This window comes from Lonchura striata, chromosome 8 (assembly GCF_046129695.1).
Source record: "Lonchura striata isolate bLonStr1 chromosome 8, bLonStr1.mat, whole genome shotgun sequence".
Classification (NCBI taxonomy): Eukaryota; Metazoa; Chordata; class Aves; order Passeriformes; family Estrildidae; genus Lonchura; species Lonchura striata.
In genome coordinates this window covers 8,659,848-8,683,360 of record NC_134610.1, presented here as the reverse complement: position 1 = coordinate 8,683,360, position 23,513 = coordinate 8,659,848, and the positions used below count along the sequence as shown (strand labels likewise).

The 23,513-nt window shown below is 36.7% G+C and overlaps 1 protein-coding gene across 1 annotated transcript in view; it reads left to right on the top strand.

Annotated features, from left to right (window-relative positions):
- Positions 1 to 23,513, top strand: part of CCDC93 (CCC complex scaffolding subunit CCDC93) — a 34,440-nt gene that overhangs the window by 5,009 nt on the left and 5,918 nt on the right. Inside the window, exons 4-19 of the mRNA XM_021548718.2 lie at positions 392 to 503; positions 2,892 to 2,990; positions 4,029 to 4,085; positions 6,698 to 6,798; positions 7,902 to 7,941; positions 9,305 to 9,397; positions 9,875 to 9,925; positions 10,875 to 10,961; positions 13,862 to 13,978; positions 15,396 to 15,458; positions 15,640 to 15,713; positions 16,263 to 16,344; positions 18,054 to 18,125; positions 19,236 to 19,307; positions 19,579 to 19,687; positions 22,177 to 22,259. Coding sequence (XP_021404393.2) covers positions 392 to 503; positions 2,892 to 2,990; positions 4,029 to 4,085; positions 6,698 to 6,798; positions 7,902 to 7,941; positions 9,305 to 9,397; positions 9,875 to 9,925; positions 10,875 to 10,961; positions 13,862 to 13,978; positions 15,396 to 15,458; positions 15,640 to 15,713; positions 16,263 to 16,344; positions 18,054 to 18,125; positions 19,236 to 19,307; positions 19,579 to 19,687; positions 22,177 to 22,259 — 1,312 coding nt within the window. The remainder of the gene's footprint in view (positions 1 to 391; positions 504 to 2,891; positions 2,991 to 4,028; positions 4,086 to 6,697; positions 6,799 to 7,901; positions 7,942 to 9,304; positions 9,398 to 9,874; positions 9,926 to 10,874; positions 10,962 to 13,861; positions 13,979 to 15,395; positions 15,459 to 15,639; positions 15,714 to 16,262; positions 16,345 to 18,053; positions 18,126 to 19,235; positions 19,308 to 19,578; positions 19,688 to 22,176; positions 22,260 to 23,513) is intronic.

Genomic DNA, 23,513 nt, shown 5'->3' with positions numbered 1-23,513 from the left:
GGAGTGCACATCTCTTACTTAATGTAACTGTTCTTAAAGCTACTGTCTCCTCATGTTGGGTGTACCCTATAACATGCAAAGATCTTTGTAGGTGTATTTTATATGGATATTTTATCTGTCCAGACATGCAGATCTTGAAGTTTTCTGTAGTAGTTAAATGAATTTCCAAGGTAGGAGCCTGTAAGTGGGGCTTAATCACCTTTTCACAGACCAATGATATAAATAGTACCTGCAAAAGCTGTTTTGTAAATGAGTGTGATTGCTTTTCATGATATATAGTGGAAGTTACTAGATGGAATCTTTGAGCTACTATGTTTGCAAAAATAATCTGTAATTTACAAAAGAAAATTGTAGCATATATACATCTGTCTTTTTGTTGTTTTTATAATAGTGCCTTAACTGAAAAAATTGTATCAGTATTACCAAAAATGAAGTGTCCACATCGTTTGGAACCACATCAGATCCAGGGACTGGATTTCATTCATATATTTCCTGTTGTACAGGTAATAATTTCATGGTGTTTTGATACTTTGCTGAAAAAGGCTATAAAACTTGCATAAAAAATAGAACAATGTTTTTAAAGAATGAAATGACATTATGGATGATAGAATTTTTAAGTATTGTGTTGGATCCACATTTAGAAAGTAAACAAAACAAACTCTCTGAATTCTTTGCAATGGAGTCAGATTGTGCCTATTGTGGGATGCCTGCTTTAAAGAATCCTAAATTTAATCTTGTTGAGGAATCTGATAGTCTGCTTTGGCAGACTAGGAAATAGAACAAATGCCTTACAGTCTGTTTAAGCTTATGGAGCAAGTTATGCAGTAGACCTTGAATTAGAAGGATATGAGTAAGGCAAAAACCACGGGGTCATTTGTTTAAGCATAATTCATCCTTCTTTCCAATAACTTAAAAACTGTGCTCTGTCAAGTGATCCTCTTACTGTGATTTGTTGAGCACCACTAACTCACCAAGTGCTTCATTCTCAAGTTCATTAAGATTTAAGCTAATACTTGATGTATTCCAGTTACATGTGGTATTTTGAGAATCCTTGGCATGTTGTTATCATTTCTAAATTTTCCTTTCATCTATACACAGAAAGGTATCTTTGAGAGATTGGGAAAATTAAGATTGTTAAGCAAGTTTCTTTTCCATTAAACATCTCCTTACCACATGCCTATGAAGGAATTTAGCAAGTAAGAAGAATCTAAATTTCAGTCTGTAAGAAGTGCAGAAAACTTCCTGGTGCTCTTTCCTGTTATCTTCTAGTTGGAGGCTCCTAAGGAAAACCACACTTAACTGCACTCCCCACAAAACATTCTGTGGTGTGTGCTACTCTTACACAGCTTTCAGGCTGTGATGATGTTGCTTAAAGTGGCAAGTTTGTATCTTGCTAATATGAGTTTTTTCTTCTGAATCCTTATTTCATACACAGGAAAAAAAAAAAAAATCAACCCAGGTGAGTTTCTTGCCCTGGTCACTGGATGGCAAGGAATAGTTACATTTACACTAGGCTTCCTTCATAGGAAATATGTTCCTCCTCCTGCAAAAACAATAGCACAAGGTGTTCTTTTCTCTCATGTGCTGTATTGCAAATCCTGGTTTGGGATATTACTTTTGGAAAGGAGAAATATTAATTCCAAACAGGGAGAAAATCTACTTCTGGGTTTCTCCAAGAGCAGTATTTGTAGCTGGCCAGTAGGTGGTAGAGATGACCCATACAAGTCTTTTTTTGATGGGCTTAGTTTTTGGTATGGAGAGGATCTTGGTTTAAAACTTGTGGCTTTCTGTCAGGTTCCTGTGAAGTTCTGCCTGCTCCACATATGCAGGTTCCTCATTTCATCCCAGCCAAGACTTTCAAGAAAACTTGTTTGTGTCACCAGAATACGGTGTTCTGAAAAAGACCATGAAAAAGATAAAATGCTGACTACACCATGTAGGAATTATGTGTTTGATAATGACACTTTATTCAATGCCCTGTTGAAAATTAAGATTCCACTTGCTATCTGTAAATCTCAAATCAGTTTTCAAATACTACAAATGCTTGCTCTTAAGTCTGGCATTGTGTCCCATTAGCTCTTATATTGTGCAAGAATTCAGATGGATCCTTCTCTACAGGAAGAAATTAGGCTGAGTTGGCTCACTGCCATATACTGTAGCCAAACTTTAAAAGAAATTTAAAAAAATCTAACAAATATTCAATTGGGCAGAAATATTGCTGTTCTTCCTAATAAGTTCTGCATATGATCACAGGCAAAAGTATGTACATAGTCTTGCGTTGAGATGTGCTTGATAATTAATAGTCTTCATTTTCATCTCTTCTTGTCATCATGTTCCACTCACTTTCCAGGGGCTCATGGTTATAGCACAGGAAACAGTTGTTGGTTCAAACTTGGATCCCACAATTGATCTCATCTCCTCTGTGACCTCCTGCACAGGCTGTCAACAGCCTGCAAGATTTATCTTCTCCAACATTGTTTAATATGTGCTTCAGTATTTTGTGGCTTTTTGTGTGGTCTTATAAATGTCAGAAGAAGCCTTTTTTCTTACACAGGCGTGGGTTGTTATGAACACTTCAGAAGCTTGAAGATATGTCTGTTCCTGGTGGAGCTGTAGTCTTTTAAACCAGTGAGTGATCTATAGGAGGAGAATTTCATAGAAGAAGCATATGCACAGAAGAAAAATAAATGTTTATAAAGTAGCAAATACTGATACATTTTGTTAGGATTAGGCTAAAGAGTTGCCGTATTTATAAATAAATCACATACTCTTGTTTCTGTGCTTAAAAATATGTTTTTAGGTTTTATCATCTATTACAAAATTAGGCAATACTTTGGTGCTTTCTGCTATTATTCTTTTGTTTTCAGCTAATACAATTTTTTTTTTTTCAGTGGCTGGTGAAACGTGCAATAGAAACAAGGGAAGAAATGGGAGATTATGTCCGTTCTTACTCTATATCACAGTTTCAAAAAACTCACAGACTGCCAGAGGTAAGATCAAGGCACTTCTTCTTTCTGTTATAGTATGTCAGATGTTCAGTTGCAGTACCAGCCTCACAGCTCTGAAATCTGCACACTTCACCAGAGTTGCTCTTGCAATTGTTTTATGAATGAGTCCTAGAGGAATCCCCTAAAAATTTATCTGGGGAAAAATTGAGGCATTATTGTGACAGAAATTTTGTAGATTCTGGCTAACTTTTGCCTAATGATTACCTTAATTTTTCTGCAGTATTTGATGTTTTTATGTTATTTTAGCTGTTCAGAAACACCAAGCGTGCTGTGGAGAGGCTCATGTAGCTAATTGAGAAATAATACGCTCTTAATACTCTATAATTTGGTGTATCTTTCAGAGTGCTGAAAGGGACCTCTTGTCGTCTTGTATCCAAACTCCAAAATTTGTTCTTGAAAGCTAGATTTGTAAAAAATTTAATTCTGTAATTGAACTGTTACTCAGCAATGAGATGAAGTTTCTTTGGTAGAGGAGGAGAGATTAAATGAGCTTAGATATGTGTCTGTAGTGCAAAGCTATCAGTTCTGTTCATACTTACCACAAGGCAATTCTGATTTTAACTTCTAGAACCCAAGTTTTGTCCCTTAGTAACAGGATTAAAGGCAGATGTCCCTAGTACTGGGATACATAGGTTTTATTAACTTGGGGTGGTTTTGATTTTGATTTTTTAAAAATTATTATCTTTAATGCTTAGAAACTAAAGAGTAGAGGAAACTTCTCGTTTCCACATCAAGTCTATCTCAGCTTCATTCCAGTAGTGGGCTGGGACTGCTTTTGTGTCAGGTACTGCCTGAGCAGAGAGAAGCCAGGCTGCTGATCTGGACACAGTTTTGATGATCTCTCTCCCATCTGAAGGCAGAAGCAAGTACTTTTCTTGTTACAACGAATCAGTAACATTTCACCAAATCATTGGGCAGCTCAGAAACTGTTTGACAGCTTTGTTTCACAGGATCATTAGAATGTTTGACATTTAGTCTTCATTCCTGGTATTTTTAATTATCTCCACTAATGTCTTTCAGGATGATGAATTCATGCAAAGAAAAGAGAAGGCACTCAAAACAGTTACTGATATCTTTGTAAGTATATTAGTTTTCTTTTTTTATGGCCAGTGAGTGGTTTTAGTAATGAAATGGAGGTGGTTAATTCTGGGTTAATTGGGTTTTCCATGAGAAGATCCCAATTAAGTTACATGTTGATTTTCATTCTTGAGACAGGTCTCAAATGCCAATATATCAGATTGCTAGGTGTGCAGTGTATGAGGAGATAAACCATATCCACTGCCTGCATGGGCTGTGTAGAATCCCACACTATCAAACAAAAGTCACAGGGTAACTTGCAGACTGTTAAACCTTTAGCAGACTTAAATGTGTGTTTGAAGCTATCAGCAGTGTTGCTATTTGTCTTGAAATTAGTTAATATAATGATGATCTCAATTAGCTGCATTTCAGAACTTGACTTTTTTCACTTCTTGTAATTAGCAGCAAAAGTACACACACTACTTCAGAAATATTTTCTTCAAGTAGCAGATGTTGGTTGGGAAAGGTGGTCTCACCTGTGTTCTCCCTGTTCACATGCGAGTCTTCTAACTCTTGGATAAACTGTATTTATTTTTTGAAAGCTTGTTCATGAATGCTACAGAGAGGTAAAATACCTAGGCTCTCTCACTCTCATTCCTGAATTCAGCTGTCTTGCTGGCAACTGGAGTTTCTGTCCTTGCTTTCTAATTTCCCTCTGCTTGGGACCATCAATTTACCATTTCTGACTCACAGTGGTTTTCTTTAAGTATTAAGTAGTTTTTTTTTCTGCATTTTCTTTAAGTAGCCCTAAAGAGTCTGTATCCAAGTGGCTGATCTTGACCTTGTCACTGAAGAGGCAGAAACAAAATAATCACAATACTGTTATGGGACACCAGTATTTAAAGTTTTCAGTGTAATTTATAAAAATAAAGAGGATATTTAATTAACAGTGATGAAGGGTTGCCTTTGGTTACTGAGAACCAGAAGGTTTGCAGGACTTAGTGTTTATATTCTATTAATTTGTGTTCTGTTTTCTACTCTGTCTCACGTATCTTCAGTTTGCAGGTGCAACTTCGTTGACATTTGTTCATCATTACTTGGAGTGTCATTAGTCAAACACCTTTTCATTAAATAGATGAGCTCTCTCAGGATCATGTCTTCTACACCTGGTACCTGATCTTCTTAATGAAAGATTAGTTCATGAGATCTCCTGAGGCATTTAGGCATGAGTGCAGTCTAGAACACACAGGATGAATTTTTCAAGGCAGAATGTGCACAAGCTTTCCTGTCTATCCATAGGAACTGGAAGGAGGAGAAGGTGGCCATTAGATGAAGGTTCTTTTGCAGGTCACCTTTGAATAATTTTGCACTGGAATTGGAAGAGAAATCCACTCTCCTAAAGGAGGATCAGCAAGTGTGAAAGATTAGTCAGTTGTGTGAATTCATTATTGTAACTGATCTAAGGACCTACCCTTTTTCCTCAAGGGAGAAAGATTCTACACTAAGATTCAAGGTCATGATATTAAGGTTGGAAAAGGGAATGTTAAATATCAGTGATGGTCATTGGAATAAGGACCACTGCTGCTGAAAGGTGACTGGCTGGTGAATTGGGATTATCTTGCAGTGGTTTTCTTCAACCACTCAATTACCTGCTGCCAAGACTAATGTTTGTGGTGTGATGCCTACACTTCATGTGGCACAGGTATAAAAGAGAATGTCATCATAAAGCTTTAATTATTTTTATGACTTATATTGCCTTTTTTAGATGTGTACATTTAGTGGGATATCCTTGGTCATAAAAAGCTTTTTCATGTGACAGTCAAAAGTGTAGCAAGATCGAATAGCTACAAGCAAAGATGCATTATAAATGAAGGAAAAATTGTAAAGGGCAACTGACAAATTCAGGAGAAGCTTGCCAAGGAATATTGTCAATTCATACTTGTTTGAAATCTCCACTTTGGGGTTACATCTTTGAAAAAGACGGAAAGCCATTTCAGCAGTGTTATGGTGCAGGAATTGTTTGTTGAAAATAATAGTTTGTGTGGTGTGGAAAGCCAGATTAAAAAAAGAAATGTTCTCCCTTTTGTTTTTAAATTGGAAGCAGCTCTATCAGTACAAAATAGTAATCGCGAATTTTTGTTTTATTTGATGGGCTGTTGTTGAGCTACTGATTACACTTGGATAGCAGGAGATTAAAATAATTTTACTACCAAACTTCTTGACACATTTTTTTCCCTTAATTTGTAATAAAATCTGCTTTAATTCCATTGTAATTTCTGATTATTGACTAAATAATAATTGCATTTAATTATCTAATCAGAGTTTAAAAGTAGAATTAACTCACAAAGAAGGTAACATTTCTAGACAGTGGCATTAGCCAGATCATTTTAATAGATGTTGAGTGTGTTACTTTTTACTCTTCTTTCAAACATGACAGGGGAGATGGTTGAGGCATTGTTTCATGTTAAAGAGCAATTTATAATTTTTTTTTAAACTTAGACAAATTGCTTAGAAATTAATTCAGTAAGGTTGCATAATGTAATTCCAAAAAGAGAAAGTGAAAGATGTTTGGGTAAGTATATTGAGTTGGAAAACAAACACTTTAGATGACAATTCCTTGTTTATTTTAGAAAACCCTTTCACAAACTCTGAACTCATTCACTGTCTTGCAGGAGGTCTACAAACCCCAGAGAAAATACAAACGTCAGACAGGAGCTGAGGAACTGCTGGATGAGGAATCAAAGGTTCATTCTACACTTCTGGAATATGGCAGGTGAAAAGCTTCATTTAGCTCTCTCTGGGTTTTATATTGTGTACTACAAGCAGCACAGATAAAATTTGGTTTGTGGTAGAGTTTTTCCTACTATGTCAGAATTGAGCAATTTCAGATTTACTCCTGTTTGGTTTCAGATTTTGTTTCCTTACCCTGTAAGTTCTCTGGGGGCTAGACAGTCCTCGTATTTATGAGCTGTGTTTTGTACAATGGTCTTATGCTCCTCCTTCTAAGTTGTGTTTTTTAAACATACCTGTTTATTATAAAAATGGCTTGAATACATCATCCATCCAGGTAGCGTATATCAATCAATATTAGGTTTTTGCAAACAATCCACTGAAAACTTGGTGAAAAAGGACCTGCAGTTGCTGTTGCTTCTTTTTCTCATTCTCATGTGGTTGCTGCATGAGGAGGCTGAGTCATGGTTGAATGTTTTGTCTTCTCACTTTCCTGCAAACTTTAATTTGGAGACAAAGTTACCAAGGCATTCACTTTTCCATTATCTCTGAAAGTCCCTCTGGTTTACTGAGAGCTCTCCAAACACATAAAAATGAAGTTACAGAGCTTCTATTTCTAGTTTCTATTTCCAGTTTTTTTTTCACTGTTTAGTGGCAAGGACATCTTGTCTGCTGTCTGAGCTCTTAATACTTAACAAGTGCAGATTACATCTGAATTCCATTTTATATCTTCTGGGGCTTCTTTTCTCCCAAAGCCATAGATTTTTTCAATTTTTTTGTCTCACTGTTTTTAGTACTTTCCTTTTAACAGTAACATGGACTGTAGTGTAATAGCTCAGGATTAACTTTCAAATGGGAAGATGGCATTGCCTTTTCCTCTCATGAACTTTCCATTACAGTATTTTATGGAAAGTCAAGATTTGCAAATTTTGATGGAAGGAATATGGAATATTCGGATGAGGGATCTGAAACCATTCTGTAAATATGCTCCAGTACCAGCTAATTGAGTTTACTTGAAACATTTCAAAACTAATTTGATCCTGGCCCTTGGTGCATATCTTATGTTGAAAAATGATAAAAACTTAATGTATTTGTGGAAGTCATAAACAACAGTATTTTTCCTTCATATTACTATTGTTCTTTTAGGAGATATGGATTTAGCAGACAAGCAGGAAAAACAGAACAGGTAAAAAATACACTAATTTAAAATATTCAAATTGTGGGAAGGACTGCATTATTGAAGTGTTGGTTACTGTTAAATCTTAAAAGAATATAGCACAATAAACAGCTATAACTGGAACTAAAAATCTGCATGCCATGAAAGGTGGACTTGATTACCCTTTTTAAGGGATTTCCTTCATCTCTGCTCACAGATCACATTCTGCAAACTTATTTTTTGTTTAGAAGAAAGAGGGTTTGGGTGTTGTGTTTGTTTTGGTTTGACTTTTACTGCTAGGTAGTGACATATATTGTCTGTTTAGTATCTTTTAACTGAGTGTTCCATAATGTGATCATTAAAGGGTCTTTCTTTTTAAAAAACACATTACACTTGGTAAGAAATATTGTAGACATTTATTACAAAGCACTTTGTTTAATGCGATAGAGAAACCTATAAACAAATAAAATTATAAATAAATCATTGTCCTTCTTGAAAATTAGCATCCTTGCTGTGCTTTTGATGATTATGGGATCTTAAAATGTCCATAAAATGCAGGGTGCCTGCAGTTTTATGATTTCAGTGCAGATATTAATTTGATTACAAGTTTTTATTACAGACAGAGATAATGAAGATAGTGCATTAAGCACATCATGGATCCAGCAATCCATTGAGTAGATTAAAGTTGCTCTTCTTCATTATCTCAATATTCTACATACAGATGTCACATTTAAGTTTTTATAAATTGAGATATTTCCCAATCTAGGCATGCCTGTTTTCCCCTCACAGTAACCACTATTCATGTTTATAGAGTTCATTTTGTTTCTTCAAAAGTTCTGTTGCCTTTGGGATATTGTGTATTAGATGTTCATCATGACTGTGGCAGCTGAGCCCCCAGTAAGGCAGAAGTGGACAGTGAAATATGTGTGGTAGGCTGACCTAGAAATTGAGTCTGGCTGTCCCCAGCTCTCTTTATTTCAGTGGTACAAATTCTTCTAACTGAACCAGGCATGTTTGCAATTTTTATGTTGTATGTTTGTTATACCAATATTTAGATGCAAAAACAATTTATTAAAAAAAAAAAATCAGTCTTGTCCTGTGTAGTAGGCATCATATTCTGGGATGTCTCCTGAGGTTGGCAGCTCTCAGAAGGCTGTGGAATAAGGAATCTTCAGACTAGATAAGTCCATAGGAAGCCAGAGACACAGTTGGAATACTTGTGAGAAATCAGGAAGGCTTACATTTCAGTTGGCATGGTTTGGAGGGTGAGGATGTTCCAGTAGCTGAAATGTATTCTTAGAAAAGCTACATTCCAGTTTTCTCCTTGATGTCTTTCTTAACACCTTAGAATATTGGAACTAGGTATAATAATGTCTTATTTTTTCTTTAAAAGGCTGAAGATAAAAAAGCAGTGCTACCTCCTGGGCTTGCAGCAGCAGGAAAAGCTGAGCCTTGTGATGAAGATGACCTTCAGGCTGCTGAAGAGGTGAGCCCCAGACACAGTAGGCATGGAAATTACTAACCTGGGTGAAAGAGCAGCAATTTTCACTGCCCAGTCATTCTCCAAGAGAAGGAAAATTTCCATGGTTAGTTGAAGTGAGAGTTGTTTCCCGCAGGAGAATACAGAGCCTGAAATTGATGCACAAAATTAATGCTTGTTGATGTTTAACACCCAAAAACCTTTTTTTTTCCTTGAATCTGAGCATTTGTTTAAAAGATTGAGTTTTGGTTGACAATGGGAGCTGAATAGTCTGAGTGAAAGTTTACTTTAAACTGGTAACTTTAAATTTTGTAACTTTAGTTGCCTCTTCACAGATTTAGTGCCCTATCACATGTTTTAAAATACCCATTATATGATACTTAGATGTATTATATGATAATTAGATGTATGTGTTCCTGTGAGAAAAATGGTTAAATAATAGGAGTTAAATTGTTGTGTATAATTCTTCATGTTTTGCTGTAGCTTCGCATTAAAACTCTGATGACTGGAATGGCTGCAATGGCAACAGAAGAGGTCAGTAGCATTTAAAACTGATACAGCTTTGTTGAAATTATAGTTGATTGTGGCAATTATTCTTAAAATTAGACTGCTGATTCGGGTTTGAAGTCGTGGAATGACTGCTTAAATTTTCATAAGGATAGTGCAATGGTTGAATTAGGAAGACAGTAAATTTTACAGGGCTAATTAGTTCATCATTTGCCTTGAATTGATAATGACAGAATAAATAAATGCCTCTTTCAAATGGTTTCCACAAGAATTTCAGAGGAAAGACATCACTCTGCAGCTACCCAAGATGCACTATCTTACTTTATTTATCTTGTGAAATTATTCAGAGGATTACTGAGGAGAGTGCTGGAAAACTGTGCCTTTCAAGGTTCTTTTCAAAGCACTTAGAAGTACAGCAGCATTAGTCTAAGACACAGAAAATACTGCATATGTATCTTCTTTTCTTAATTGTATTTAATGATATAGTGGAACCTGTAGTCTGTTCTTCGATTTCTGGGTGAAAGGACTGGAAATAATTTCAGTTGTTAAACATTGTTTCTGTTCATGCTGGAGTCATGAAAGAAAAGGTAATAATTAGTCTAGTCTCAGAGTTGACTGACATACTTTCTGCTGAAATCCATTGTAGAATTTAGGTCTGTTTGAAAGCTGGTTTTATACATGCATGAAGTTTAAAGGTGAATTCTTGCACATGCCTGTATGCTTATAGGTTTATTAAGCAAATGCAAAATTCAGTACAAAGAATAAAAAGTTTTTGAAATATGAATAAAAATTTGCTAAAAAGATTTAAATGAGAAATTTCTATCAGCAAAATTATATTTGGGGGGTGGAATGTTTCATTATTTGAGATTTTTACTCATTGTGGAAATTTATGGTTAAAATTAGAACTTACTGGAAATAGTCATGTAAAAGTACAGGCAGTTCTAAAGCTCCAAGCATTTTCTTGATACAATTGCAGGGCAAACTGACAGCCAGCACAGTTGGCCAAATTGTTGGGCTCCAGTCAGATGAGATCAAGCAAATTGTGTCTGAATATGCTGAGAAGGTAAGTATGTTACATGAATGGGTTTAAGTTTGATAGCTTTTTAATTTAGGCTTTAAGCTGCCAACTTCATTGCCATGACTCTCTTGAAACACACTTTAATATGTGGTGTGGGCAGCAGCACAGCTAGAGTTCAGGAAAGTACTTTAAAGAGACTTAAACATACCCAGGCTTTTGGTGTGACAGTACATATCCCTGAACTGCATCTGTGGCTAATTTGGGTTTAAGCAAATGCCTGAATGCTTTCATGGAGGAAGAGGGGCCTGAGTTGTATCTATTCCAAATAGAGGCCTAAATTCTTGATATGCTTTAAAATGTTCAGTGTTAAGCACAGAAATACAGTTCCGTGGGCCTGCTCATAGAAAAGTCTAGGCCTCCTTCACTCAGGTTTCCAGATGTTTGCACTGGACTCCAGTTCTCAGTCATGCCCTGGATCTCAAGTTTTGAATCTCATCTCATCAAACCCAAACCTTTGTTGCCTTGAGAAGTCAAAGCAATTAAATGTGTGTGTTTGCTCCAGTTACTGTGTTCAGCTGTGATTGTTTTTTGCACTAATGTGAAAAGAAAATCTGGCTCTTCAAGCAATTAATGTATCCAATACATCACTGCCAGATATGAGTTATAGGTTGCTCTTACTTGTCCAATAGTCTTCTCATATTTCTTCCTTTTTGTTGACACATTTGAGGTATGGAGCTTTCCTATTTTGGAGATAAACCCTGTAGCTCAACAGCAAATTCTTGGCCTTTCTTTATTATAAAAGATTGGAAGAACAGAAGTCCCAGGGTCATATTTCAATGTTACATTTCTTCTGTTCTGAGAGAAGGGAGCAGGACCTTGACTGTTATAGTAGAGCAATGATTAATACTCTGAAAAGTAAGAACTGATTCAAATCAAACCAAAAATAGGTAACTTTTCAAATCTATGGGATGTGATTAAAAAAATAGAATTTCTGTGCACATATGCATGCACCAGGAAAAGAATTAAGGATGTTATCAAAGAGTTTATCAGCATCAGCAATGTTTGGATATAATTCTAATAATCTTAGACCCTGGTAACTGTACATAGCCTGAGAAACACAGCAGGGCCAGGACCTTTCTTACAAGAGGCATTTTTGCAGAAGATCAATGCTTAGAATTTTCTGCATTTGCCCCTCCATTCTGCTGCTATGTTAACCTGCTGAGTAAACTGGAGGAAGGATTGTAGTGTCATTCCTCACCTTCTGAAAATACTGACAGAAAATTATTAATGAGTAGCAAATTTATCATCTTTAAACAGTTAGAGACGTTAGTGCTTATTCTTTCCCGTTTTCAAAAAGCAAGATGTAAAGTTCACTTCTTGAAATACGATCCATTTTTTTATTCCAAAGCTGTACTACATGGATTTTACTATTTCTGCAAACATTAGTCTCAGACTGGTTTAGCTCATGTTTCTTTCTCTTGCATTTCCATTGTTCTCCATTTGTATCATGCATATGAGAGGATAAATGTGGTGAGAAGGATGAGGTTTTGGAATGCATAACACGATGAAGGAATGTAATTTGACTAAATAATGAGAGGAATAAATAAGACTGAGTGTGTATTTGTTGAGTAGTTCAGGGTCACAGGTGTTGCTTAGAGGCATTTCTTCCTTCCCTGGCAACAAAAGCAAAGAAAGCCTCTGAATTGTTGGGTTAAGCCATCAGAATTAGTCTTTTCTTGTTTTGGATGTAAAAACATAACAGATCATTAAACTGCTCTTCAATATGAATTACATAGAAAATGTAGAGGAAGAAGACAAGCTTTGCCTCTTATTTCCATTTAAAATTAAGCTGCTTACCCACCTGCCTGGAGTGGTACCAGCAGCAAATATGAGTGAGGAGTATATCACACTTCTTATAGCATTTTAGCTGATTATGCATTGTAGCAGTTGTCAACATTTGGTAATTATTCAAAAAGCACTTAGTATTGAAGTCTTTGACAGACTATAAATTAGCACTTGAGGTACTTGAAAATTAACTGGTTTTCTAGTGAAATATTGGAAAATGGATTAAGTGAAAGAAGTCTGAGTGCATGAAGCAAATTACAAAAACAGATGGATGTAAGTATCAAAGACTTCCAAAAGGTACAAATAATTTTTAGGCAAATAATCTCTTACAGATCAAGATCTCACTGGTTTTTAATAATTCTTTTGTCTACAGCAAATATACAATTTCTATTCTGTTATTTTTGATACAGAATGCTTCTGTCAGCTTTGCTTTCACAATTCAGAGAGGAGACTGGATCCAGATTGCTGTCTCTGTTTTGCATTTATGAGACACTCTTGGCAATGCATGCTGGATGGAGTAGTTCTCAAAGGCTGGTGTCAGCAGTACATGTGCACACACAAAATAAACCCCAGAGTGCTAAATCCGTTTACCACACTGAATATGTTATATCATTCAGATAGAGATGCATCCAAGCCTCTATTTCAGAAAGCACTATTGTTCAAGAATTCTGAAAATTCTGGAGCTACTTGTTGGGGTGTGGAACATCTGGGAATACCATGGCTTACGGTGTTTTTTAGTCTGCTTGTATTTTTTCCAATGAAGAACTCTACCAGGTTTAACCATAGTGCTGATGCAAAAAAAAACCTGTCAGTCTTCTAGTGCACTGTAGTATTTCCCACCTGTCCCAGGGCACCTGACTTTTTTAGTTTACTTTATTTGTAAATTTTGGAATACAATTCAGTTGTTCAGCTGCTTCCTTGTTTTGATATGAGGTAAATCAGTAAGTCATTCTCTTGGATAGTGGGATACAGTTCTTGATAAGGAATATCCTAAGTGTGTCCTACTTTACCTGAGCTATTACCTGAGCTTCTGAAGAAGTAGAAAACAATGCTGTGAGAAAACAATGCAAAACAAAAGGCTGTTGCTATTGGGTTTTCAGCAATCTGAGCTTTCTGCTGAGGAGCGACCAGAAAGGCTTGGAGCTGCCCAGCAGCATAGAAGGAAGGTGGCATCTCTCAACAAGCAGATTCTGCAAAAAACCAAACTCCTTGAAGAGGTAAGTATTGTGTGTGTAGTAAAGAAGAAAACATTGATAAAAGTGGTTGATCACAAAGTTTTTACCATCCAGAAAATATCTGCAATCTATCTTCTGCACCAGCAATTTGTCATGCTGAACACTAATTTCTCTGCTTGCATTGCCCTTGGATTGTGAGAACAGATTGTGTTCTTGGGGGCAGTTAGCACAGCCTTAGTTTTAGGGAGGACCCTGCCTTTGCCCTTTTAATAGTTGAGGGCCCCTTAATTCTGTGCAGTTTGTTTTCAGTACATAACAATCTCAGTGCTGTTTTTATATGGGGAAAAAATGTACTGACAGCTGTTAGCCAAATATAATCCTTTTATCACTTTACTAAAGTAAGAATTTCCTGGCTGAATTTTATTTACCACTTGCCAAAAGCAGCTTTGAAATCAGTGACAGTCAAGAACCCTGTCTTGAAAAAATATTTATGGAGTTCTGGCTTCAATACTGCAGTAAGTTTTGGCAAGATTTCTCAAAACTAACAATTTATGTCAGTTTTCATGAGACATAGACTACAGACTTAAATTTTTTTAGTTAGTTAGAATAAAATTTATTGGTGAAAAATTATGAAAAACAATTAAAAAGCTTTATTTTTATAAATTTGGCTGTGGAAAGGGAAGATTGGAGCATTAAGCCACAGCTCTGTGTTGTGAACAGCAAACTAAAGCAGCATTAAAGGAAGTAGAACTGAGCTACATGTGCATTTTTTGTTTGCTTACTTTTGCTCCATTTTTGTAAACCATGTCCTATTTTTGTTGTTACTATTTGCAATGTTGTCTTAAATCATAGGGAATTTAAAGAAGAATGTTCTTCTAAAATTAGCTTCTGTAAATTAATTCACAAGTGGAATATCTAATATTTGTTTATAATATTTTGCTCACTACCTTATTAGATTTTTCATAGTTACACAGAAGAAAACTATAAAGCAGCTTGGTTATTTAGTGTGGAAGTCTGTGGTTTGGTGCCATGGTGCTTCTGTGCAAGTCTTGAATTGCCCTGACTAATTTGGAGAAGTGTAAAATGGGACTCATTCTTAGCCTGGTGTGAAACTAGGCCAGTACAACCAGACTAGAAAAGTTTGAGCAGTTTAGAAGAGATTCTATCCAATAAGTCACCACTCTGTTGGCCTCTATTTTGTAAAAGCTGTTGTTTATTCTGGGACTTTATACACTTGAAGGATCAGGTAGTAAACGTTTGCTATTAGTAATTAAATATTCAGTCAGAATTCTTGCACTCATATGCAGGAGTAGCTGACAGAAAAAGACAGTGTTTGTTATGCTTGGCCTGCTGTTTGACAAACACACATTATGAACAGCTCAAATATTCTCTGTTCTCCATTATAGGTGTAATTAGTGTGAATATAGAATCCAACTCTTGTTTTTCTCTTTCGTAACAGTTGCAAGCTAAATGTGCTGATCTGCAGGAAAAATGTACCAAAGCAAAAGAGACATTAACAGAGGTAATCTTTGTTTTTTTCTGTGCTGTTTGTATCTGAAACTTTTTTGAGAAATTCTGTTTGTGAAGGGATGCATTAAACAGTGAAGATTCAGTGAAGCTGAACTCACTGATCTCATGGTGTGGGACAGTCAATTTATTATTAATCAATTTAGTATCAATTCATTATTAATTGTAACCCTTAGGTTAAGAGTTACAGTGAAAAGCTGGACAAGGAATTGGCAGCCTTAGAAGCAATAGAATCCCAAGCAGATTCTAAGTAAGTTTCTTCCTTTGTTACATTTGAAATTCTGAAAAATAATGGTTTTTAAATTAATCATTCAATGTTTCTTGGTTTGTCAACCTTAACAACTAACTAAAATTTAAAAATTAAATTATTCTCCAGTTTGCTTTCCAGAGACAGAAATATTGCAATAGGATTCAGTCAGAATGAAAAGTGTCAGTCTGTAGTTCAAAATAATTGTTGGTTTTTAAAGCAGAACCCTAGACACATCTGACAAGCAGATGAGGCCTTCTTGATTTATTTTGTTCATATTTGAAACCTTTGTCTCACATAAATTAAACAGAAGTCTCTCAAAACTTTCACAGTAATGAGGTTAAAACAAAACAAAGCCATCAGAATATTCAGTGTAACACTCCATCTTTATTTTAACCTTGGTATATCAGTGTTGATATTTGGGGTTTTAATTTACCCAGGTTTTATTGTAAATTTATTTAGACCTAAGCTTGTTCTAATATATGTTAATTCTTGATCTGTTTAAATTAGAAACTAAAAAACTAACATAGTTTACTGGATCTTCAAATTTAGCACATTACAGAGTCTCCGAGCACTGGTGGCCATGAATGAAAACCTAAAAAGCCAGGAGCAAGAGTTCAAAGCACATTGTAGGGTAAGTTCCAGTGTCTCCTAGAAGGAGTCATTTAAAACTTGGTAAATAAGCATTTCCTGGTGTGTTGTTGTGCTGTGTGTGCTTGTCTGTCATCTGTCCCACATCCCCAGGTACTGCTGACTCCAGGTTTATAGTGAGAATTAGCACCCCTGGAGCAGGGAGGAGTGAGGAAGGATCTGAGCTGGTGTGGCCTTCCTTAATACAGGGCAGGTCCAGTGTCAGGGTCAGTGGTGAGACCCCAACAGTGTGAAAGTTCTTTCCCAGCCCGTGCTGCCAAAGAAGGAGCCTGGAATGTGTCCGATATCATTTTCAAGGTTGTTTATTTCCTTTTGTCTAAACATTCTTTCTCTGATCTGCTGAGCTCTGGCTAGCAAGGAGGCCATAGCATTCTCTGACCTGAGCCCTGGGAGGCTCCCACATTATATACTCAAAACTACTTATCATATGTTTATAATTTCTTTACCAATACCTATGACCTATGTTAGACTGTGAATCTCTACCTTGAACCAATAGAAAAGTGTCACTATCACACCAAAACGTGGAGGACAAGAAGAAAGGAAAGAAGGTTAGGATGTGCCCAAATTCTTCCATCTTGACTCCTTGCATTATATTCTAAAAAAAACCCAAATTTCTACTTTTCCACCCTATGTTAATTCAAATATCACACTACTCAAACCCTTGTGGCTTGTAATTTTTCACACAAAGTTAGTAGTTTTTTCCACAGGCTAAAACCAAAGCCACAGCTGTTTTTGACTTCTTGCCAAACTCTCCAAGACCCCTGCCAGGGTCTCGAGACAGCCAGGGCGGCCAGAGGGATGTCCTGGACTCCCAACAGTCCTAGACACCACACCTGCCTTAACCTGGCTCTTGTGGCTCCCCTTCCTCCCATTCCCATTCTGCTAAAATCAACGTGCGGGGCTGGGCTGTGCTGGACACCCAGCTGTGCTGTCACAGCCTGACATGGATCATCTCTGCCTGGCTCATGCAGCCAGCAGTGACCTGAGGGGGGCCAGGGAGGAGGGGTCAGCCAGGCCCCACCTTTGGAGCAAGCCACCAAAAGAGACAAGAACAGAATGGAGCTACTGCAGTTTTCAGGGCATGTTTAAGTTTCTCTGCTTAAGTGCTGTTTTTTGGGGTCCTGCTACTGCTGTGTTTATGGATTGCCCAGAGATTGGATCAGAGAGAAGTGTTTTCATCTCCTTCTGTTCAAACAATAGCGGATGGAATATAATAGAATGAAAAGCAGTAATGTTCTAAGGCCTAAACTGAGTGTAGAACCTTGTTTTCCCATACATACTCCTTAGGAAAGCTCTCAAGGATTGTACTGGACACTTCATTGCAAGGAACTTTTGGATCGTTCATTTCTCCAAATGCCGTACATCACTTTCCCATGGCACACTGTTGTAATGTTGCTTTGCTTCTTCTGTTTCATTTTCCTTGTCACTCATTAGCTGTCTTAGCTGGATCTGGTATATTTGCAAGTAAGGAATGAATCTGTTTCCATGATTGTTAAAAGCAGACAGTTCAATGTAATGAATATTAATGGATGCCTTACCCTTAAGCAGGGAATGCTATTTAATCTTCCAAATTTAAATATTATGTGTGTGGTCAGCTCTGAAATTTTGTTAGTTGTGTTGCCAAGATCCTTCCATCCTCTCTTAAGAGAAGAGGTCTTAGTTAAAAAAAATCAACTTTTGTTTCTTTTAAAGGAAGAAATGGAGAGACTACAACAAAATATTGAGAATTTGAAAGCCGAAGCAGCGGAAAATGGGGAGGAACAGGTAATAGCAAAAGTCTAATTTCTTATTTTCAAATTGCATTTTGGAATGTTTGTTTAAGTCTTTCTGACTTCTGGGACATTCTTGTAAGCCTTAAAGTATGTGCTGGAATATTTGAAAAGCTCTGCAAAGCCACAGTTCAGGCTAATAATCCTAGAAATACAGAAGTCTGCAAACAGTAACAGCATTATCTGTTCTTTTCCATGGAGCTGTGCTCGTAGATGCTTTTGTGCCTTTTACTTCTTTCTTTGTAGTACCAGAGAAGAATCTCTGGGTGTTGTGCTAAAAGCGTATCCCTGACAGAAACATGTCTGCCTTAGAAAGCCTGGTTTGGTTGTTTTTTTCTTAGAAGTGGGGTTATCTGAAGGATGAAAGCATGAGCTTTCAGTGGTTCGGTGCACTGCATGCAGTGAGCAGCTGTCAGAAGTTAGACTTCAACACAAGTGCATCCAGACTGATGGCAATGAATAATGAATGAACAGAAAAGGAAAAGCTTCAATTACTTTATTTTCAGTGGATAAACATTTGATGCATTCATGCCTCTGGAACAAGGCAGATTACAACTTCCATGATGCTGCTGTCCTCCTCAACACAGCATGAAAAAAATTAAAGTGCAAAGCAAAATCTTGAATTTTTTAGCAAGAAGTTACCTTGTAGCCCACACTGCAGGAAGTTTAGAACACATGTCAGAGGGTTTATGTTCTGTTCAGGTGCCTTGTTTATTCTTTACCCCACCACTGAATCAAAGTATAAGCACTCAGACAAGGGGTACTGACAATCTTTGAATTTGTATCTTCATTTAAAGTGTGACTGTTGTAAAGCAGTGCAAAAGCTACTGATAACTTTTAAAAACTAAAATATCAAAGGTTAAAAACCATCTAAAGGCCCTTGTTTAGAGTAAATGATGTCAGGTTTTTAATACACATAAAGAATTATTATTTTAAAAAAACCCAAATAAAAGCCCAACCAAAAACCCAGAAAAAGGAATGGTGGTGTTATTGTGGGAGCCAAAGATAGGCAAAACCAGAAAACAAACCCAATCTGCCCATTTTTTGCACTGCAGCTCCCATATGCTACTGTAATACACAATTGTTTTGGGTTCTCATTTTCCAGGAGACAAATAAGATTATAGAACAGCAGTACCAAGCTGAGAAAGAAAAACTTCAAAAGATCCGCCTGCTTCTGGTGAGTTACTCTTTGTGTCTTTACTTGTGCAAAATTGTTGACGATTATGTTACCTTGTAACTTCTAATACTTTGTTTTGTTGTTCTAATTTTAACAAGTCTTCCTGTCACAAATCAATTGCAAAAAAAAAAAAAAAATTGATCCTCAGCCAAAGCTTTTTGGTTTTAAAATCAATTATTTAATAACAAAAGTATTGCTGGGGGGGCTTCATCCATTTTAAGAAGAGAACAAGAAGAGGCTTTGTTTTCTCCCCTCCTAACTTTCTATTCAGGCACGAAGAAACAGAGAAATAGCCATTTTACAACGCAAGATTGATGAAGTACCCAGCCGAGCTGAGCTCACACAGTATCAGAAGAGATTTATTGAACTTTACAGTCAGGGTATGTATATCAAGCAGGACCATCCTGCTGAAGGCTAAGGCCCTGAAAGGAGGGCAGTTGCATTTTAAGCATATGGCATGTAACAACAGCACCTACTAATTTGGTGGTATTTTAAAGGTTTTTGGTATTCATGTTACACATCATGTTTTCAAGGTTTTATAAGCTGGGCTCTAAAAATACTCCTGTGGGTGAAACTCAATGCACAAGATCTCTGGACTAAATTTTGTCTGCAGCAGGTTCTGGCATTTAGGTTAATGGCCAGTATGTTCTGAAAGTCCTTAATTCACCATTTAGAAATGAGATTGCTGTAAGTTTGAATCGTGTTTAATTAATTTGCCTTACCATTAGATTGCTTTTATTATTTCCACTGACATGACATAACTGGTTCTGATCCAAACTATGTTGAGAACTACAAAGTAAAAACAGTCTCTTGGGGGGATTGATTTCTTTAATCTTTTATTCACACAATCCTGCAATATCTTAGAAGGAGCAGAATACAAATTGTCTTTAGATGTTATGGTCAGAAATCATAAAACTGAAAAAGGTGCAAATGGAATAAAATTTCAAAGTTGTTCCACTAAACTGATAACAGACCAGTATGCTTGCTGGTGTGTATTTAACTAACTTGTGTGTTAGCCTAAGAAAACCTAGCTAATGATTCAGAGGTATTCTGCGTTTATTAAATGTATGTGTGAAGCAAGCTCTGGAAGGGTGAGCAGTTCCAAACTGGTTATCTGAGTGGGATCCAAATCCCCTGCCCTGGAGAGACATCTCCAGTAGCACAGTTCTGTGCCGTTCTCCACGTGTATTGTCTAAATACATGGAATAGATGTGAGTACAAGTCCAGTATTTCTTCCCCCTGTTTGCTGTGCCATGCAGTTTATTTAATCGAGTCCAGCTATAACGAGTTTTGTTGTTTTTCCTTAAATTTTCTGCACATTCTCTGTCATATCTGGTCAGAGCTACCTGCTCAAAAGATGGAGCTTCCTTTATATCTGAAGTACAGAGAGACTAGCATCAAAGAGACTTGTGCAGATTTAAGATGCTTTGAATTTTATGGGACTTTGTTTTCTAAAGTACAAAGTGTGAGTAGTATCTCAGTCACGGTTGGAAACCTGCATTGCACGGGCTAAGCTTTTAGAGAAATGAGCTGGAAATCTCTAGCCAGTTTTTCTGTGAATTGTTGTGTTTTTAGAGGTACTTAGAGGCTTTTCATTTAGCTGGATTCAGGTGACCTTCAGTTGCCAAAACATGTTTTTTTTTTTGAACTTTCCTTCAAGGGGTTAGACAGGACAATCTTTAGCAGAAATTTTAAACCATAGTGATTTGGGGTTTTTTGTACCAGAATCCTTTTCAGTTACAATATTCAGTGTTTTGGTTTTGACCTAACTGAATCTCTTCCATTGAAAATGTTTAAGAGAATCAATGAACCAATTGGTTCCCTCTTCCTCTTCTCCCTTTGTTTTACCCTCTGGTAAGGGTGCCCATAAAGCTCCATAAGTTGGCACAACTTTCAAGATTTCACCTGTGTTGGAAAGGTTTTCTGAGTTTTTGTGGAATCCACTTATGAAAGACATGTGACCAGAGCTGCTGGAAGAACAGAAGGAGTTGCATGAAGGAAATTGTTTGGGAAAGGCCTCTTTCATTTGGCAGCAGTTCTGCAAGTCCCAGACTAATGAGTTAAGATCTCACCAAGGTTTATAATTTTTAACCCATACATTTTTTTCCAGCTTGTGGTTTCTAGCCAGAATTACTTTTGCTGCCTGTTGAACTCTTTCCTTGGGAGTCACAAATATACTGGATTTCCTTAGGCATGCAAGAACTAAAGGCTACAGTAAGACTCAGCAGATTTGAGTATCATCTTGTAGGCCCAAAGGGAAGGCATGTCTGAGCCTAGCCTTCCCAGCTGAGCTCTGACCAACATCTGCTGTAACCACCTAAACCAGAAACTATTATTTTATTGTATCACCACATATAGATTATAAGAAGATAAAAACGCTTCAAAACAGGAGAAGCTTTGTTGGGGATCTTGCACATGTGTAGCTTGACATTTATAGTCTAATGCACTTTTTTTCCACACAGTATTACCAAAATTATCTGCTCTTCCCTGTCCCTGCTGAGCCTGTGCCCCTCCAACACCGCAGGCAAGGCCACTGTGAGCAGCACAGCTGCCTGGGGGTGTCAGGGTAAAGCTGGGAAGGAAGCACAGACAGGCAGCTGATTGTGCCAACATGGGTTGGTAGAAAGAGCTGTCAGCAGCTGGGGCTTAATTTAGACACTGAGCTGTGTTGTTCTTACAAGAGACGATAGCTGGAAACCCTGCTGAGAGAAACTTGGGAAGGATGTTCCCTCTGCATGTATGTTAGCAAGTGTGTTCCATTATTGATAGTGGAAAATATGTTATATAAAGCCTACAGAGTATTTTTACAGATTCCATTTTACCTCATATTCTTTTATTATTCTACCCCATTTTTTTTTATTGTTTGCAGTCTCAGCAACTCACAAAGAAACGAAGCAGTTTTTTACTCTTTATAATACACTGGATGATAAGAAAGTATATTTGGAAAAGGAGGTAAGAATATGTTATTACTATTTTTTAAGTATTCAGTCTGTGGGGAAGGAAATGAAAAGTTTTTGCTTGGTTTTCACCATATTCAGTCTTGTCAGAGCAAACTTACTGGTCTGTAAACAAAAATGGAACAACTGATTCTTAAGAATATTTGTAATCTTGGAAGGGCAATGGTCTGTGTTGCAAAAGAATTGCTCTTAGTACAGCATGTTTAAACACTCACTGTGCTCTCAAAACTTGAGTAACATTTGATCAGCAAATACCTGTAATCATAGCACCAAATTACCCTTTTCTCTCTTTTTAGTCAATATCTTTTATTATCAACCCAGACCACAGTCAGTAACTTCGGAGAGTAAATTTAAGCTGCTGTCAGAAGCAGCAGATTTATTTCTCAGGGTCTCAGCTCCCTATACTTAATTTGCTGGTGATTTTACTGGGTCAGAAGAATAGTTTTCATGAAGGAATGTTTTTTTTCCCCTCCTCTTTCCCATCTATGTAGAGTTCACTTCTTTCTTGGGCATAACTGAGTGATTTCCGTCTTCTTTTTTTGCAATCACAAGTGTCTGATTTCAGTAAAGATGGAGGAATAGGAGGAAACAAGAGGAAATTAAAATTACAACTTTACTTTTAAAGTACATAATGTTTTGATACCTCAGTTTTTTCTGTTTATTCTAATAAAATAAGAACAGATTAGTGAGATTTGCATTATTTAGATACATTTCTAGTTTGTGAGACAAGCAGTGGTCAAATTTCTGACTATGTAGACATTTTTTCAGTGCCCTTTCACATCCTGTTTTGGAGATCATGAGCAACCATTTCCTTCCCTTATGAAGCTAATTCTAATCCATGTTAGGTAGTTTTCATTTTTCCATCTAGAAAAGTCATGTACCATATTTTAAAAACTGCATGAAATAGAAGCTATATTACTTAATATTACTTTAACGTCTCCCCTATATTAGCATTTAGTACAGATTTATTTGTTGGGAGTTTTGTTTTATTTTTGGTTTGGTTTTTTTTGAGGGCAAACCTGAAAATAGACTGATTTTGAAATGGGGCATAAAAAGCAGATTATAGAGAATATAGAAACAGAATTTAGAACAGATTTACTTCACTGCTGTATAAACTGGGAGTACCTTGGTCAAAATAATTCAATGCCTTTGGGGGGCTCACAGGGGGAATTCTGAATGTCTTCTGATGCCATCTTAACTTAGTTAAATTTATAATATATTTGTGTTTTCCCTAAGATGCATTTAATAT